The 19,050-nt window shown below is 50.8% G+C and overlaps 1 protein-coding gene across 2 annotated transcripts in view; it reads right to left on the bottom strand.

Moving 5' to 3' along the window:
- Window positions 1–4,247: 4,247 nt before the first annotated feature.
- The window catches only part of HDAC10 (histone deacetylase 10), a 502,554-nt gene continuing 487,751 nt past the window's right edge, over window positions 4,248–19,050 (bottom strand). For both annotated transcript variants that reach the window (XM_086967401.1, XM_086967398.1), the window contains one exon: window positions 4,248–4,506. In XM_086967401.1, the coding sequence (XP_086823527.1) occupies window positions 4,466–4,506 (41 nt within the window). In that variant the 3' untranslated portion in view covers window positions 4,248–4,465. The remainder of the gene's footprint in view (window positions 4,507–19,050) is intronic.

Genomic DNA, 19,050 nt, shown 5'->3' on the forward strand with positions numbered 1-19,050 from the left:
AGGAGGAGAAGGAGGAGGAGGAGGAGGAGAAGAAGGAGAAGAAGTAGGAGAAGGAGAAGAAGGAGAAGGAGGAGAAGGAGGAGAAGGAGAAGAAGGAAGAAGAGGAGGAGGGGGAGAAGGAGGAGAAGGAGGAGAAGGAGTAGGAGGAGGAGAAGGAGGAGGAGGAGGAGGGGGAGGAGGAGGAGGAGGAGGAGGAGGGGGAGGAGGAGGAGGAGGAGGAGGAGGAGGAGGAGGAGGAGGAGGAGGAGGAGAAGGAGAGGGAGAAGAAGAAGAAGAAGGAGAAGGAGAAGGAGAAGAAGGAGAAGGAGAAGGAGAAGGAGAAGAACCTCCGATGAAAGTGAATGAAAAGGCCCCAGCTTTACAGGAAAGAAGCCCCTTGGAGGGAGTCAGCCGCATATGATAATTATCAAAGGGGCGCAACTATGTGAGTACCCTTGAAAGAAAACCAATGGCAAATGAAAGGAGGCAAGTGGAGAAACCCACCTGGCAAGGTCCTCGCACAACAGGGAGGATGGGTGGGCGTTAAGGAATCTACGGCTAGACAACGTCTCTACCAGATACATCTTTACCGAAGGTAAGTAACTCGTACATCTGATAGACATCAAGCAGCATATTCCTTAACTTAAAATAGATACCACAGCCATACCCCAAGGGGGTGGCGGGTCTGTGACAGAAAAACAGAAAGTGCCCGAAGCACTGAGCCGGCAACAGGGTGACTGACTATGGGAAAGACGGTGGCGGGAAAGCCAGACAGCAACCCAATTAGCTCGGAAGAGCAAAAAATAACGCAAAGCAAGACATAAAAAAAATGCCAGAATGGCACAACACCGTACCCATAGAAGTGTGAGAGGTATAAACGGCACCAGCATATCCTAGAACAAAAGAGAGAGAGTCCAAAACGAAGGAGGAAGAAGGACCACTCTCAGCTTGAAGGTGCACTATGTGGGCACTAACCACAGGTTGAAGAAAACATGAAGAGATGCAAACAGAACCTACCAGGCTAGCACACGGAAGGGAGGACGGAGAGGCCACCTTCAAAACTGAAGGGCAGAGGCAAGAATTGAGCAACATGTTACACTAAAAAGGGGGCAGCGTGAGGCTGTGGTACCACCTCAGGAAGTGGGACGCAAAATGAACCCTTATCGCCGAAGATGCAGAAAAAAGCAACAAAGTGCACTTAAACGTACTGAAAAGAGACACTGCCACGTAGAACAAGGGCAAGCTCGAGTAGAGCACTGAGACATGGGACCAGACCGGGCAGTAGCGAAGAGAGCACATGGGCGCCATAGAAGGAACTCACCTAGTGTATTCATGATAGGACATAGCCGCATTTCAAGCGTGATAAATACCTTGAAAACCTCCAAAGGAAGAGAATGAGGCACATATGCAAGGCGACCCATGGCGTATAGGATATAGCACCAAAAGTCTCAACAGTGAATACCGTACAACGGTAAGATAATGGCGTCAGTGGACGTATAGAGCCCAAAGGGATCTCCAGGCCCATCTATCAAATAGCAAAGCTATAAAAAAGCATACAAGTACCCCACGTGGAGTATGGCACACCCCCAAACAACGGGGAACATCTCTTAGGGCAAAGCACAGTCAGAGGACCAAACAAACGACCTGCGGACCACCACCACAGCAGGCTTACTGTCAGCCTAAAACTAATTATGCATTCAGAAACCACCCCAGAACATGTGAAAAGAAGACCTGCGAAATACAGACATAAGGGGGAGGGCAAAAGCCCGCAAGGAGACGCTGAACAGCCGATTCAGAGTGGGCATCAAACAACAGGACCCCATTCAAGGGGCAGATCAACAAGGCGCTCCTGGATGTTCTCCGGGAAGACGCAATCCTGCAACCAAGCGTGGCTCCGTAAGGAAACGAAAGCTAACCATAGCTCGGTCTAAGGAATCGCCAGTATCCAAGGCAGAGCGGATCATAAATTCAGCAAGGTCACGACCATCTCGGAGAAGATGAAGGAGGTCAACACAAGTGTCTTCAGAGGTGGCCGAAAGCAGAGACTCTACAGAGTCCCACAGGGCAGAGGTAGCCTGAGCCAAGACAGACACCGTATTCAGTGAACGAAGGGTTGCGCTAGTGGAGGAGAAGATGTTACAACCCCACGACTCTAGCCATCTGGACTCCCGGGAGGGAGGAAGCTTTAACGGAGGCAAGGAAGGGAACGCAATTTGCAGAACAAACCCCTGCACGTTTGGGTGAACAAATAAGCAAACTGGATCATGTGGAGCAGGGCGTTGGCGGTACAAGACAGAACGTGCCACCGGATCACCGGAAGCTGGCCGAGCCCAGGTGCCCAAAAGGGCGTCAAAGAGAACCTTCAAAAGGCAGAAGCGACTCCACATTCTCCGACCCGTGGGGGAGAACATCTAGCAGAGGGTCCACAGCCAAGGGGACCGTAGGGGGTTGCATGTGTAGAACACGAGCGGCCAAGGAGACTACTCTAAGAAACGCTGCACCGGCCTCTGTAGCCTTCTGAGGAGGGGACAGCAACTCATTCGTAGGTGAGGGCTGTAAAATAAGTCTTCCACCCCAAGGAGGTTGACCAAGAAACTGAGGGTGTGACCAATGCTCATATGAAGAAAGCACCTTTGATGAATGAGGGTCCTGATGGGGCTCCTGAGGAGGGAGGGATTTTGCCAGTTCCACAAATTCTAAGGGGGTGGGGGGACAGGCAAGGACCGATACGGTGTCGCTGGATGTGAAGGCAACGCCAAACTCTCTCCAGAAGCCTCCGGAGAAGAGTCAACAATCCGGCGTCGGGCAGCGCCATAGCGACTTCCGTCGGCGCCGACCCTGCCTCGTCTGGGGTAGGCTCAGCCTCATCTGGCGCTGACTCCTCGTCAACCACGGCAGGCTCTGCTTCTGAAGAAGGGGACGGCGCCAGGCCCGGGGAGGCAAGCCTACGGCGCTGACTCAGCCTCAACCACAAAAGGCTCCAACTACAAAGTAGGAAGCGGCGTCGGAGCCGGGGAGGCGAGTTTACATCGCTGGAACGGTGCCGACCCTGGCTCAGGACAGGCGGCCACCTGCCCAGAAGACCGAGGTGTGCTCGAAGCAAGACTGAGCACCAGCAACCAGCAGTGACGCCGCAGGGAGCCCCACGGGACTATGCGGCACGGCAGGGGTGCTATGGGTCGTAGAGGGGGACCCAGCTGGGCCGCACCCTGACACCATATCTCCGTCGTCCCTGGTGGGCAAGGGCTTGTTTGGGGCGCCGGGGGCGGACCCACCGGCAAGTCCGTCGGAGACCCCGTAAGTAGCAGAGGTCTGAGGACGCCTCGGGACAGAATGGGACCCAAAGAAGGCCTGCAGGGCCACGGCATAAGCCTCCATCTGGATCCGAGTCAACCCCTGAAAGGGCACACAGGGGAGGGCCAACTCACAGGGGTGCATGTTCGAAGGGCTCCTGGAACTAGTGCCCCCGACAACAGAGGGAAGTGAGGTTGAGGACCTAAGCGACATGTGCCGCGACTTACCCAGAAAGCGCGAACGACGCCGCCTGGCCCCACAGTGCGACCGACGCCACCACTGGAAACCACCGCCAGAGGGACCTGCCGCCGATAAGGAGGCTGGAGGTCGGGATGATTCCGACAAGGACAGGCAAGCCGAAAGGAGCTTCATCTGGCCTTCCCACTGGGACTTCAGCTTGAGTTGTTGGCAGGCGTCGCAATCCGTCGAGTCGTGGTGCTCACTCAAACACCGCATACAGATAAGGTGTGGGTTCGTCGCGGACATGTGCCGCGAACAGGAGGAACACGTTTTAAAGCCCGAAGGCATCGCACACTGTTCCAGACTCAATGCATCAAAAAGGGCCTGAAAACAGGCCAGAGGAACCGCTTCCTCCGGATCCGCGTTGCACGAGGAAAATAAGGAAACTGACAGCGCGCCGGGAGGGACTTATATGGCCTCGCTGATGTCACGTACGAGGACGACGTCAGGGCAGGGTCGTGTGGCGCCGTCCCCGGGCACGCAGAGTTTCTGCTGCAAAAAAAAATCCGGATCCAGTCTGACGCCTGGGGATATTCTAAGTTAAGGAATCTGCGGCTAGAGGTCTCTATCAGATTACTTTGTTGTGTACGAAGAAAAAATAAATGATTGTAACAAAAATAACCAACATTCGCATGGTGCATGCTATACTTATTGGCAACTCGTTCTTATCATAGCTCTTTACCACCACAGGATGAAAAGTAAGAAGACTCACACAATGAAGGAGTCTTTACTCATTTGAAAGTTACTTACTAAAATCTTACCAAAAGTTTCACAGTTTATTTCAAATAATTTTTTGACATTTTCAATTCATAATTCTATGCCATTTCATTTACAAAGTAACAAGATTGTGAGTCTCATGATAACAGTTCTCGGACAAAACAGATAGGAAGGAGCATTGTGATTTTTGAATGAGGTTTGTGATCCGTAATGTGCTTGTCATTTAGTCATCAGCTCAAGTTTGTGAAATGTCCTGAATTCCAGTCCAACCACCAACTAAAATGAAAAAGATGAAAAATAAAACAGTGAAGCATACTTGTTTTGAGTCCATGAAAAATATGTCAGCATTTAGTTTTACTACACAGATTCGATTTAAAAGCACATAACCTTGTTTGGGGTGCATTCAGCATATATAAGGCCATATTTTCTTTGATTTTGTTGTATATTCCAGATGAAAATTTCCTTCTGCACATTCTTCTGAAACAACTCCTAGATGCAGATACTATTTTGAAACCTTTGTATAACCACAAGGAGGTTATGAGCAGCCACAAGACTCCATACACTTGACCCCCCCATTTGTGATGTCCTTACAAGAGAGAATACATTAACTCTGGTCTCCTCACCGTGGTAGTTATTTATATTCCCTGGGACAATGGACTCTAGAGGCCGGCCCACCCATGAGGAACTTCGAAAGATAAACAATAACAAGAAAATGTCCAGGTTGTATGTTTTACAGAAGTCCTGTCATCAAAACACTGATCTTCCTACATCCGAAAAGGCCTCCATTGAATATCGTCTGAACCAGACATGTGGCTCTGATATTCACAGGCACTTATGACAGATTAGATGCTGTTGATACAGGTGAACTGCAGTAAAAGATACTTTCATGCAATTACTTCAATCCTGCTTTTACGAGAATATCCATCAGGCGAGGTTAGCCTTTTATCAGCACAAAGACATAACATCCATTACGTATTCAGTGAAGAGTGCTATGAGAGGGCTTCCCTCTGGTTCCTGGTTCAAGTTGAATCCATACATTTTTTTTTTCACCTTTGCCGTATATCACAGCCCGAATATATGGTCTGGAACAATCAAGCTCTAGAAGTGTCACAAGAAACACATCAGTGAGCTGTAGCAAAACTTTGAATAATATTCCTGCTAAATGTAAAGAGGCCTTCTGTGGGAACTGATGTGACTAGTCCTAACATTAGAGGATTTAAAGAATGAGATCTTTAACGGAAATTGATGCAATACCTACAAAATACGCAGGAGTCTATGGTCACCAATAAGAACAAATTGGAATAGAGCCCTTAAGAAGTCCATCAGGACGAAACGCATTGGCTACTAATTTTATGTTGATTATTAAACGAAGAAGAATATGAATATAGAATTTTCTTCAAAATATACTCACTGGAGAAAATGAATTATTGAAATAGTGCGGAACATCATGAGTTCTGTGTTGAACCACTATGAATAAGAATTAACATGGTTTATTGAATAGGGGTGCTAAACTATGACGATTGTTTAAGTTTGGATTTTTAGGTTTTGCCTAGCAAATGCGCACGAAGTGCGCATACGCTAGGAAAAACCTTATGTTTTACAGTGGGGAACAGGGACTCGCCCCCTGCTCCCATTGGCTAGCTCCATAAATGGAGGCTAGCCATTGGGAGACGGCTCTGTCTGTCAATGCCAGACCAGATTCGGGGGCGTTCCCGAGAATTTTTCGCTTTTGGCTACGTCAGCCGAAAGCCTGTTCTCGGGAACGCCCCCGAATCTGGTCCGGCATTGACGGCACCCGGAAGAAGTCCAGGTGAGTGCTTAGGAGTTACCGAGGCCGAGATCGTTCTCCTTAGCCCCCGATTTTGTGGCCTAAAAACTCCTGGCTGTGAGCACCCCTGCCGTGAGGTAACCCTGCTGTGTTCCACCGCCGTGGCCCGGGGCCTGAGACTGCCCTAGAAATCGCCGCCCGCATCTCCAGAGCCACGGAGACCAAACCGAAGGGGCAGCTAGCTGATTGGTGGCTGGCACGCAGGAGCCGTGCTCTGTAGGCTGCTGGCACGAGGGAGCCGCGCTCCGATTGGTCAAGGAGCTCTGACGTCATCGGGGGCTCGCCTCAGGGCCGCGCTGGGATTGGCCCATCGCTCGCAGAGGCCATGTGAAGCCGTCCGTGATCCCTGAAGCACCGAGGGTTCGCCTGACCCCGAGCCGCTGCAAGGTGCCCGCCGCGGGGACTGCACCACCTTTACAGCCACACGCTCTCGCCCAGCCGACAAGCAGGGGGGCAGCGAGGAGACCTTCCCGGAGATGGCTGTGGAGAGTGAGGCCAATGGGGACAAGCCCCCCACCAACCCCAGTAAGTGCACACACCCACCTACCGCTGCTGCACACTGGAGGGGCACCACACTTGTTGAATTTTTTCAAGCGAGTGGCCAGCACCCGAAGATTGCACCCCACCGTCAGTGGCCTTTACCAGCCTGTGCTGGTTTACGATTATCAGCAAATACTCGCGCAGCGTAATGCAGCCTCACCCGGCTAAGTAAAGCCTCGCTATTTCTGATAAAGCCATCAAATTCCTTATCGCTTTGTCACAAACGGCCTTTAAAGCGACAGGCTGATTTCTCTTCCTGCACTTCCACTCAGAAGCTGAGCTTTCCTGTCTAACCTCAGGAGAGGGGCTGCGAAGCAGCAGGACAGTGCCCTGTGCCCAGCCACACTATCTCCGACTGCTCGTGCGTCTCACAAGCACACCTGTCGCACAGCACCAAACAGGGACTTTGTGCCTTTTGCAGCTCCAGGTTCATAAGTGCACTAACAGGAAACTGATATTAAAATAGTCTGCTCAAAGTCAAAGCGTCACATGGATATTCACGTGGTGGTCTATTCACTTCCACTGCCTTAAGTAACACGGTTTTGACAATGCTCAACGTTCAGCAATTCAACAGTACTGTCTGTGCTGTACTCCACAAGGTACCAGCCGAGCACTATATTCATTTCGATGTCCCAATGTGTTTGTTAAAAATCTTCAGGTGTGGGTAGTTTCACTGTTCGGAGCACGGTGTTTTTTACTGGTGGCAGTAATTATTCTCGTGTGTGTTTTAGCATCAATGTGTTTGTTATTGGTGACAGTTATTGTTGTGGGGTGTGTTTTAGTGTCACGGTGTTTGCTAATGGTGACACTTGCTGTCGTGTGCGTTTTATCATCAAGGTACTTGTTCTTGGTGGCAGCTGCTCTCTATGTGTTTTAGCTTCACTGAATTTGTTATTGGCGGCTGTTGTTGGTCTCGGTGTGTTTAGTGTCACAGTGCTTCTAATTGGTGGCTGTTATTGTAGTTGGGGGTCATCCATTGCCACATTGCTTGTTATTGCTGTCAGTTATTGGTCTCGAGTCTGTTTTAGAGTCACTCTGTTATTGGTGGCAGTTATGGAGTTATGGCGCCTGTTGCTGGGCGGCAGCTGTTGGTCTCAGGTGTTTAGTAGTACCATGAAGCTATACCAGGGGTTGGTGGATTGCATACATTGTTGAGGGATTGGCTGTATATATGCATCTATCCATCCACCCATTCATGCATCTATCCATACACACATCCATGCATGCACCCATCCATGCATCCACCAACTCATCCTTGCAAGCATTACAACAAGAGCCCGCAGCTCTCCTTCATCTCTCCTCGCCCCCCCTTCCCTGAGCGGCAGCTCTCCTTTGTCTCTCCTCGCCCCCCCTCCTTTCCTGAGTCCGCAGCTCTCCTTCGTCTCTCCTCGCCCCCCTTCACTGGGCCCTGCCCTGCTATTGTAAATGACAATGCCATTTATTTATGTTTAAAAAAAAACATAAATAAAAATAATGTCAAGAGCAATGCCAATAGCTCTAACTTTAACAAAGGCAAAACCATTGCATTGTAAATGCTTGTTTTTCTGTTGAAAGGGGTTGAACTTTCGGTTCTGTGCACCTTTGTGAGTGTTTGATTGCTTTTCCCACTGTACGTAGTGGTAGTATATTGCCTCAACCTCTTTTGCATAACGTCTTCATTGACCTTTGTGTCTCTACCGTGGCCGTGTAGGTCACTAAAACAAACATTGCCGCAGCACAACCAAAACCATTCAATGCATCTCCGGCTTCTATTAAATACCAGAGCTTCATCCTGGGAGCCTTCAACAGTGCCTTTGAAATCACTCAGGACCTCTCTGTACCCACCTGTCTATCCAGGGCTACATTTTTTGTTAAGTTACCAGCTCTGAGGACTAATTGATAATGCTGGTATTAGAGGAACTAAACAAAGGGCAACAGTATACCTGTTACCTCATAAAATGATTATTATACAGACCCTTAGCATACCAGAGGGCTCAGTACCTCGCCTGCTCTAGAGGACCCTCGCCTATATGTTGAACTTGTCTCTTTTGCTGTACACTTGGGCAAGGACGGTAAAGTACAATGTTTCAGCGCCTAGTGTGGAGAAAACTGTCCACAGAAGCATAACTGAAATTGATACTAAAAAGCACAAGTCACAGTTGGAGGTCCATGCTTTTATGATCTCCCACCCCATTCCGGAGTCTAGTTGTGCAGGCTGCCAGAACCAGTTTCAATCTAAAGAACAAGTTACTTACCTTCGGTAACAATATATCTGTAAGAAACATTAGTTAGTGTTAGATTCCTTACCTTAGAATATCCCCAGGCGTCAGTCTGGATCCGGAAACTTTTGCGTAGCAGTACCCCTGCGCGTCGGTAGGCGTCGTCTGCAGGCGTCCCCTGCGGCTCCGCGTCCGTCGTCGGCGTCGTGCGCCGTGATGACGTCGCTGGAGTATATAGATGCCGCCTCCGCGCGCTGACGTCAGTTCTTTGTACACAGCTTTTCCGCGCCAGAAAACGCAGAGCCATGAGAGAACCAACACTGGTGCCATTTGAAACTAGGGCCCTGAAAGGGATGTCCTTAACCCTAGGTATCAGTTCGCAGAACGGGGAGGATGGGTGGGTTCGGTAAGGAATCTAACACTAACTAATGTTTCTTACAGATATATCGTTACCGAAGGTAAGTAACTTGTTCATCTGAAAGAAACACGTTAGTGTTAGATTCCTTACCTTAGAATAGATACCCCAGCAATACCAACCCCGGTGGTGGGTCTGCGAACCAATACATTCCTACACCAGAAAGTCCTGGAGGACAGAACGGCCAAAGAAGCCATCCCTCCGGACTTGACTGTCCAGGCAGTAGTGCCTCGCAAAGGTGTGCAGCGAGGCCCACGTAGCCGCCTGGCAAATGTCCTGCAAAGGGACTCCCCGGCCCAGGGCAGTAGTAGCCGCCGTGGCCCGAGTGGAATGGGCCCTCAGCCCAACAGGAGGCTCCTTCCGAGCCAAAGAGTAGCACGCTTTGATGCACAGAACGACCCACCGAGAGATGGTTCGTTTACACACCGCCCGTCCCTTCTTCGCACCCACGTAGCCAACAAACAGTTGGTCATCCACCCGGAACTGGCGTGTGCGATCCATATAAAATGAAAGCGCACGTTTTGGGTCCAGACGATGGAGCCGCTCTTCATCCTTTGAAGTATGCGGAGGCGGGAAGAAGGAAGGGAGGGTGATGGACTGCCCGATGTGAAAAGCAGAAACTACTTTGGGCAGGAAAGAAGGTCTAGTGCTCAGAACCACCTTGTCAGGATGAATGGACAGGAAAGTAGGTTGGACAGAAAGAGCCTGGAGCTCACTCACTCTCCTGGCAGAGGTGATGGCAACCAGGAAAGCCGTCTTCAAAGTCAGGAGACGAAGAGGGCAAGAATGAAGGGGCTCAAAGGGAGCACACATCAGAAAGGTAAGAACCAGGTTCAAGTCCCACTGAGGCATCACAAACGGAACAGGTGGATACATGTGTGTGATGCCCTTCAAGAATCTCGTTACAATCGGGGACTTGAACAAAGAATGCTGATCAGGAAGCCTTAGAAAGGCTGAAAGGGCAGAAAGGTGGCCCTTGATAGTGCCCAGAGCAGAGCCCTGCTGGGCAAGAGAAAGAAGAAACAGAAGAACCTCTGAAAGAGGGGCAGAAAGAGGATCCACAGCCTTTGCTGTGCACCATGCCACAAATCTGTTCCACCGACAGGCGTATACCGACTTTGTGGAGGGACGCCTGGCTGCCAGAATAACATCACAGATTTCAGGAGGCAAGTCAAATGGCCTCAACTGCCGCCGCTCAATCTCCAAGCATGGAGGTGGAGACTGGACAGGTTCGGGTGGAGGACCGTCCCCTGCTGCTGCGACAGAAGGTCCTCCTGAAGGGGCAGGCGGATCGGGGGACCGACTGACATGCTGAGTAGCTCGGGATAACCGTACCTTCGAGCCCAGTCCGGAGCCACAAGGATAACTTGGGCCCGGTCGCGCCTGACCTTCTTCAGCACTCTGGGCAGAAGTGGTATAGGCGGAAAGGCGTATAACAGACCGCAACTCCATTCGCGCCGAAAGGCGTCGCCGTGCGAGTGCCGTCTTGGAAACTCCAACGCGCAGAACTGATGACATTGCGCGTTCTCTTCTGTGGCGAATAGATCTAACCAAGGCTCTCCCCATTGCAGAAAGATGCCTTGCGCCACGTCCGAGTTCAGACGCCATTCGTGATCCATCGAGCACCGACGGCTGAGTTCGCCCGCCCTGGCATTCAGAGAGCCTGCCAGGTGTTGAACCGTCAAGGTCCCGCCCTGACGTTCCAGCCACTGCCAGAGGCGCAGAGCCTCCTGGCAAAGGGTCCACGACCCCACTCCGCCCTGTTTGTTGCAGTACCACATGGCGGTGGTGTTGTCGGTGAACACCTGCACTACACTCCCGTTGACAAAGGGGAGGAATGCCTTCAGTGCTAGACGAATCGCCCGCAGCTCCAACAGGTTGATATGGAGCCGGGACTCCGCCGGAGACCAGATGCCTCTGATCTCTGCCTCTCCCAAGTGGCCACCCCAGCCCTGGAGGGACGCGTCCGTCACAACAACGTGCTCCGGTTGGGGAAGGGAGAGGGATCTGCCTCTGACCCAATCGCGGTCCGTAAGCCACCACTGCAGTTGTCTCGCAGTGCCCTCCGAGATCAAGACGTGGTCGGACAAGTTGCCCTGATGCTGGGCCCACTGAAACTTCAGGTCCCACTGCAGAGCCCGCATCCGCCACCGGGCGTGATGCACCAGAAGGATGCAGGAAGCCATCAGTCCCAGCAGCCGCAGCGTCAACCTGACCGAAACCCGGGATAGCGGCTGAAAGATGGGAATCAAAGCCTGTATATCCCGGACCCGCCGTTCCGGAGGATAAACCCGAGACTGCGCCGAGTCCAGAACCGCTCCGATGAAAAGGAGCTTTTGAGAGGGACACAGGTGTGATTTCGGCACATTGATGGAGAACCCCAGGTCGTGCAAGAGGTCTGCCGTCATCTGAAGGTGGTGGACGACTGTCTGGGGCGAGCCCGCCTTCAACAACCAGTCGTCTAGGTAGGGGAAGACTGAAACCCCCAACCTGCGCAGATGGGCTGCGACCACCGCCATCACTTTCGTGAACACCCGTGGGGTGCTGGTAAGGCCGAAGGGAAGCACGATAAACTGAAAGTGCTCCTGGCCTACCGTGAACCGCAGGTAACGCCGGTGGGCCGGCAGGACGGGGATGTGAAAATAGGCATCCTGCAAGTCCAACGCTACCATCCAGTCTTGTGGGTCTAGAGCAGCCAAGACCTGAGCTAACGTCAACATCTTGAACTTCTCCTTCCGGAGGAAGCCGTTGACGTTCCTTAGATCCAAGATAGGACGTAGGCCCCCCTTGTCCTTCTTGGGTACCAGAAAGTAGTGGGAATAGCAACCACGCCCTACTTCTGGCCCAGGAACGCGCTCGATGGCCCCCTTGGCCAAGAGGGCCGTAACTTCCTCCTGCAGAAGTGTCAAGTGGTCCCCCGACACACGGTGGTTCTGCGGTGGCATGGCTGGAGGAGTGGTCTCGAAGGGGAGGGAGTAGCCCCTTCGGACGAGTTGCAGCACCCACCTGTCCGACGTGATTGTGCGCCAGTGAGCGTGGTGATGGCGAACCCTGCCACCCACTGGCGTCACATGGGGCCGAAAGCACGGACTAGGAGGATTTGGAGGCAGATGCTGCGGGGGGAGGTGTGGTCTGACCCCGCCGTTGACCCCGACCGCCGCCACGGCGGTTTCCACGGCTGCCACCGCGTTGAAAGGATTGTTGCGGTGCGTGGCTGGCAGCACGTGTGGGGACGCCCCTTCCTTGGCCACGAAAGGAGCGAAACGAACCCGTTTGCTGGCGCTGGGTCGAGAGACCCAAGGACTTGGCCGTGACCCTGGAGTCCTTGAAGCGTTCCAGCGCGTGGTCCGCCTTGTCACCAAAGAGGCGACAGCCATCGAACGGCATGTCCATCAGGGCATTTTGGACATCGGCCGAAAAGTTGGCGGATCTCAGCCAGGCGTGGCGACGAATCGCCACCGTCGTTGACATAGCTCTGCCCAGCGAGTCGGTCGTATCAAGACCACACCGTATTGAATATTTAGCTGCGTCTCGGCCCTCAGCCACAGCCTTGCCGAGCTTCGCCCGCACCTCCATGGGGCATTCTGGCAGCACTTCCGCGACCGTGTCCCACACAGAGTGGGTGTAGCGGCCCAAGAGGCATGCGGTGTTGCAAGACCGCAGTCCCAGACTCAGGGACGAGAAGACCTTCTTGCCATATTGGTCATACCTCTTGGATTCCCGATCGGGCGGGCCGACGGGAATGCGGACTGGGAGGTAGAGGCCTGGATCACCAGACTCTCGAGAGTGGGATGGGCGGACAGGAATTTGGGGTCGTCCGGACATGGACGGTGGCGCCTGGCCACGTTCCGATCAACAGGCGAACCTGAAGCGGGCCTGGACCACGTGCCCAACAGAACGTCTGATAAGGCTTCGTTAAACGGCAGCAGAGGCTCCTGTGGGCATGACTGCGGTTTGAAGACCTCAGTGAGGATGTTAGGCCTCACGGCCGCGACGGGGAGCTCAAGGTGTAAGGCCTTGGCAGCCCTCATCAGCACCACTGAGTATGCAGCTCCCTCCACCGACTCCACAGAAGGAGGAGAGACAAAACCAGGGTTAGGAGAATCGTCCAGACCACTGGCATCCCCCAAATCACCTGTCCAGTCTGGGTCATACTGGCACTCGCGTGACAGAGGGTCCTCAGACCCCTCCCAACCTTCCCCGTACTCTTCATCTTCTCCATACTCGGAGTCAACGATGTAGACCGGCTCCTCGGGGTTCACAGGCCCCATCGGCGTTGAACCCGGTCCGACTCCGCATCCGGATTCGGGGAAGGCAAGGGGACGGCGCCGCCCGGCGCCGGGCCCCCGGCGCCGGCCGAAGCCGGCACAGGAGAACCGGCGCCGCGCGGGGGCGGCGTCGGGGGCAACCCCGATGGAATCGGCGCCGAACCAGCCGGCAGACCAGCCGGCGCCGACCCCGAAGGCCCTTGCGGCGCCGGGGTCGGAGCCGTCGGCGGCACCGGGCCCGGAGCACCCGATGGCGTCGAGCCAGGGACACCCGATCCGCCAGGGCCTCCAGACGGTAGCACTGGGCCCGAAGGCGCCGTAGGCCCCGTCGGAGAACTGCGCGCCCTCATGGCCATGAGGAACGCCTCAATCTCCTCAGGCGTCGCACCGTGCCCAGGGACCGGAGAGTATGGGGCAGGCCGCGCCGGCGACTCACGCGGAGCCGCGGAGTTGGGGTCACCCGAACCCCCGGCCGCGTCTCGACGCGAGCGTCGGGGGGAGTCGGGGGTACGATGACGACGTCCCGACTTCTTGTGTTTCTTACCTGATGAGCCCGACGAATGGTGACTACTTCCGGAGCGCTTGGCGCGGCTCCGCGACCGCTCCCTTGAACGCTCCCTGGACCTCCGGCCGGACCGAGACCTCTCCTGACGGGGGGCCGACACCCGGAGCTCAAGCAGCTTGCGGGACCGCTCCCGTCTAGCCTTGTTAGTGAGGGCCCGGCAGTCGACGCAGGCGTCCACGTCGTGGTCGGGGCCCAGGCACCGGAGTCGGTGATGGTCCGTGACCGACATCGTGCGGTCACACCCGTCACAATTCTTGAAACCGGGCATCCTACCAGGCACAAAAAGAGTTATAGAGTTGAACAAAGTTGGTCAAAAGACCGGAGTACTACTCTTCGGATCTGCGCTTGCTGGCGCGGAAAAAAGAAGAACTGACGTCAGCGCGCGGAGGCGGCGTCTATATACTCCAGCGACGTCATCACGGCGCACGACGCCGACGACGGACGCGGAGCCGCAGGAGACGCCTGCAGACGTCGCCTACCGGCGCGCAGGGGTACTGCTACGCAAAAGTTTCCGGATCCAGACTGACGCCTGGGGATATTCTAAGGTAAGGAATCTAACACTAACGTGTTTCTTTCAGATTGCTTTCCCTAGCTTGTCCGCAAAAGAAATAAAAACAAACTTAACATCAAGGCACTAACCAGATGTCTGCCAAGCTGCAACGGTCTTCCCTCTACGTTTTCAAATCTTTACAATCTTCATGAAGAGAACAGTAAACATAGCATATTGGAAAAGAATTTCAAGGGGTATTTGAGAGCGATCCTTTGGTAAGGCATTAATGGGCAATGAAAAACGTTCCACATGAGTACTGTTAAACACAAAAATGTATCTTTAAAAAGCATTCCTTGGAATTAGCTATATTTTCATGCATTTCCAAATATATAACATGATTAAAGGTTTTGGGTGGAAGCTTATGAAAACTTTACAAACCTAACATTACACAGAAGGATCAACCTGAATCATTAATCACAGTTACACCACAACCACATATCCACTAACATGACTTCTCAGGCATCTCAATCAACAACATGCCTAGCCCAACACCACTTTAAAACATCAAACAATCTACTCTCTAAAACACACAACGCAGAACCAACTAATGGGTGCCTTCAGCAATTTCAGATAGCCACAAGCCCCCTCTAAAGCAACTCACCTAAGCTGATCACTACATGACATGGCTTGATGTCACACCATGGAAAGAAATAAGCCTGCTGCTACCCAAACTACATTTGGTTGCACCTAAAACCACAAAATGGTAGGAAGTGGCAAAACTCTTCTAAAAGACACAGTCTGCTCCAGTAACAGCTAAATATACATTTTTGAATTCCTGGCTGCTAACTTCAACCTCTCACTCATTCAAAACACAAACAAAGGATCCCTTCCAGCCACATATTTTGGAAACCATTTGTAAGACCACCACCCCAACACATTCATAATGAAGTATCACATTGGGCACTTCTCAGCAGCCTAATCAGTCACCATATGACCTGTATTCAGTACAAAGTGATACAGTACTACGCCAAAGATCAAATCTTGACTGCTCAATGTGAGTATAACTTTCTCCAACATCAGTATCACACAATACCCTTAAACCAAAGTAACACAAATACAACTTGAGAGAAAATAACAGAATCTCCTCCATCAAGAACAGTTAGATGATATATTGTTTTGTTGGAAGAAAGCAAAAAAATTAAAACGAAATATAAATATGGACCCAATAGTGAATCCTCGTTAGAAAACATTTTTAATATTGAAGTGGAGAAAAGTGGTATGAATACACAGGTAGAGAAAGGCATGTTATGCAAAGGTTCAAAAGCAGGAATGATGGTACGGAAGTATGTCCCAGAAAAAAGTGGAAAAAGAAGGTGCAAGGAAGAGAGATAAAAACTAATTTAAAACATGGCCGAATGTGGAGTTTTTGAGGATGTTGATAAAATATAAATGAAATTGAGAGGGAGGGAGGGAAAAATATCATGGGATTAAAAAAATTGAGTGGGGAGAGGAAATGGATATTCGGGGAAACCCCAAGGTACTGCATTTTTTTCTGCATTTAAAAAAAAAAGTAAAACATCACCCAGTGAAAAGGCATAAGAGAAGAGAGGGCCTGGTCTGCCCTTGCCCATCCAATTAATTTATTTATTTGTTGATCTTTTATAGCATCTCATGTCCCCTTTTCATCCTCTCGGGACTTTTGTGTGCAAAAGAACATATAAACTAGTCGTTGAAAAGGAGAACCTGGAAATGTTGGCATAGATTAGTAAACATCATGAAGGGACACAGAGGGTAGCGATGAGGAAGCAAAATAAGGGCACCTATTAGAAGGAGGTAGTGTGGTGGCAGATTGTGTCTTGTGCATTATCTTGAGACTGGATGCTGAGGCTTTACGCTATCACTAACAGCACAGTTCGAGTGAACGTTCCTTAAAGAGTTTAGTTTGTAGCATTTTACTGAAGATGAAATAGTTTCTTTTGGCACCAGGGATCCTTTCAGGGAGTTCCAAGACTTTGGACCTATTTTACACCAAGGAGCATACCTATGTATGGTTGTGTTTGTAGAGGAATGGTTTGCCATGCGCACAATGGAAGGCTTCTGGTCGGGACTTTGTTAGAGGTCAGCTTTTGAAAGCAGCCTGGACTTCTGGTCCAGCTGACACTCTGTAGAATGAACATAACTTTCAATTTTATCAGGGAAGTCTAAGAACAATATAAGGCCTTTCTTACACGTTTGTAGTAAGTCCTTAGTTTTTGATAACCAATTTTATTACTTTCCAAGTCATAAACAAAAACAAATTTGCTTGCCAAAAACAGCTGTAAGCACAATCCCACTCCCATGTGGGAGTACATATGCAAACATCCACACAGAGAGACCTTCGACTATAACGGTTTAACCATTTCCCCATATTCGTTCATGTTTACGGGGGCAACCCAATGCAGCGTTGATGGGCCCCTTTAGCGTTGCGCACCAGTCCATCCCCTTTCTCTATTTAGTCATCGTGGGTGGATTTGCAGACTTCCATTTACAGGCAAAATCAGTTTTGGCTATCATTATATCCATTCCAATGAGGTATCTTCCCCTCTCATGTGTCCAAGTTCCTCCTGTTAGTAAGCCTTCGTTTTAAAGGCTAAGATCTATCTCCACTGGCTAATTTCGCACTCTTTGGAGCCAATTAACTAGTTTAAGAGGCATCCTCACATAGCACGTTGAAGTAACATAGGAAAGTCATTCAAGGAACCTCATTTATGTATGAATGCATCTATGCATATGATATTTCTATAGCATGAATCCGGCCAAAAGGCAGTGGAGTGCTGTTTATGCTCATAGACATGCATAAAGTCAATGGGTAATAGGAGAGAAAGCTGGGTTGTGGACATTTTATGCATTGTGATGTAGTGTTCTTTAAAGAGGTGAATCTTTAACTGATACCTAAATGATCGGCTCCACCCAGTGATGTAATACAAGAGAGACAGATTTTTTTTCAGTGCCAAGGACAATTGGAGTTTGGTCCCACTCACCACTACCTAGATTTGGAGAAGACGAAGTGAAATCAAATAGAATGTTCAAGTTTCTGACTTTCAGTGATGAAGGCAGGGGGTCCAGAAGCTAGTGCACTCAGAGGGGGTTTGTATTCTTATCATGGTTGTCCACTGCAGTAGCTGCATCGGTTTCCTCACAGTTGAATTAAGGAAGCTTTTCATCATCCAAAAACGGTTGTAGTCCAGGCACTTGGTGATGCGTGCCTGGCTCCTTGCCTCCTCCTCAGAAGGAGCAGGATTACTTCTTTGCCTCAGCCCAGTGAAAAGAACAGCTATGGGTGCTCTAATCCCCTTTAAGATATACTTTAAAACATTTTAAGATATACTTGGACACAAATGTTTTAAAGCATATCTTAAAAGGGATTAGAGCACCCATAGTGTACAGCATCATTGAGCTAGTACCTTGAGAAGCATCATTATTGAGAGGGGTGGGGTTTGCTCATGATGTTGGGTCCCGCAATATAAAGCAAAGTAAAGGCGTCTGCTTTAATTAAAAAAAAAATATGTTGAAATTTTCCTCAACTGATCAAGAGCATGACTTTAGCGTTCTTGATTACCCACTAGACGCCACTGCTTTGGTTCAAGAGAACTTTATTTGCGTCAAACTTGAAATGCCACTCAGAGCACTGCTGGTTTCAGCCAGCACTCTTCAGTGAGACCAAGTTTGAGTTGCCCCACTTTATAATAGCTTTAATGCCTTATTTCAATCTCAGCATTTTAATAGGTATGATTTTGACATGCATCATTGGTGTTTGGAGAAAGACTCAAATAATGATTTTAGAGTTTGTGCTTTTTTTTAATGATTATTTTTTTAAACAGATTTTATTGAAGACTGCATACAATACGCAGAGCTCTGTACCCCAGAGGCATCTGCAAGTCAATTAGGGCACAACAATAAGATTGCAATCCAATTTTCATAAAGGAGAGATACAACTGGCATGAACAGTAAAATGCCAAGAAAACAAGCCCCCGGACAAGACATCCCCCAGGGTTGATATTCCAATGCTTTCCCATCCCCCAAAGCCCTGCAATGCCGCCAATCCAGGCAGTCGACCGTTATGCCAGAGGGGGGTCTCATTCGTCAAAGTGTTCCACCATCCCATACGCTGTAGGGCTTGCCTCCAAATCTGGAACACCGTCTGCGTTGCGGGGGCAATGTCTTCCGGATCTGTGCCGCATAGAGTATGGTGTGGAGCGTGCGGGCACCCATCAGGAAGCGTTCCAGGGCATACGCCGGGTCCCCCCTATCCCCGGACCACCACTCATTTAGCACCAGAAGGTGGGAGGCTTGGTACTAGGAAAGAATGTCCGAAGTTGCTAAACCACCGCAATAGGAGGACAGGTAACACGTACGCACTGCCACCTGCCGAAACCATTGGGGAGAGACAGGGTATGGATGATTCTGCAATTGATATAGCAGCCTGGGGAGAGCCACCATCTTAAAGATGGCTGATCTGCCGTAAATAGTCAACAGC

Source organism: Lissotriton vulgaris, chromosome 1_1, assembly GCF_964263255.1.
Source record: "Lissotriton vulgaris chromosome 1_1, aLisVul1.2, whole genome shotgun sequence".
Classification (NCBI taxonomy): domain Eukaryota; kingdom Metazoa; phylum Chordata; class Amphibia; order Caudata; family Salamandridae; genus Lissotriton; species Lissotriton vulgaris.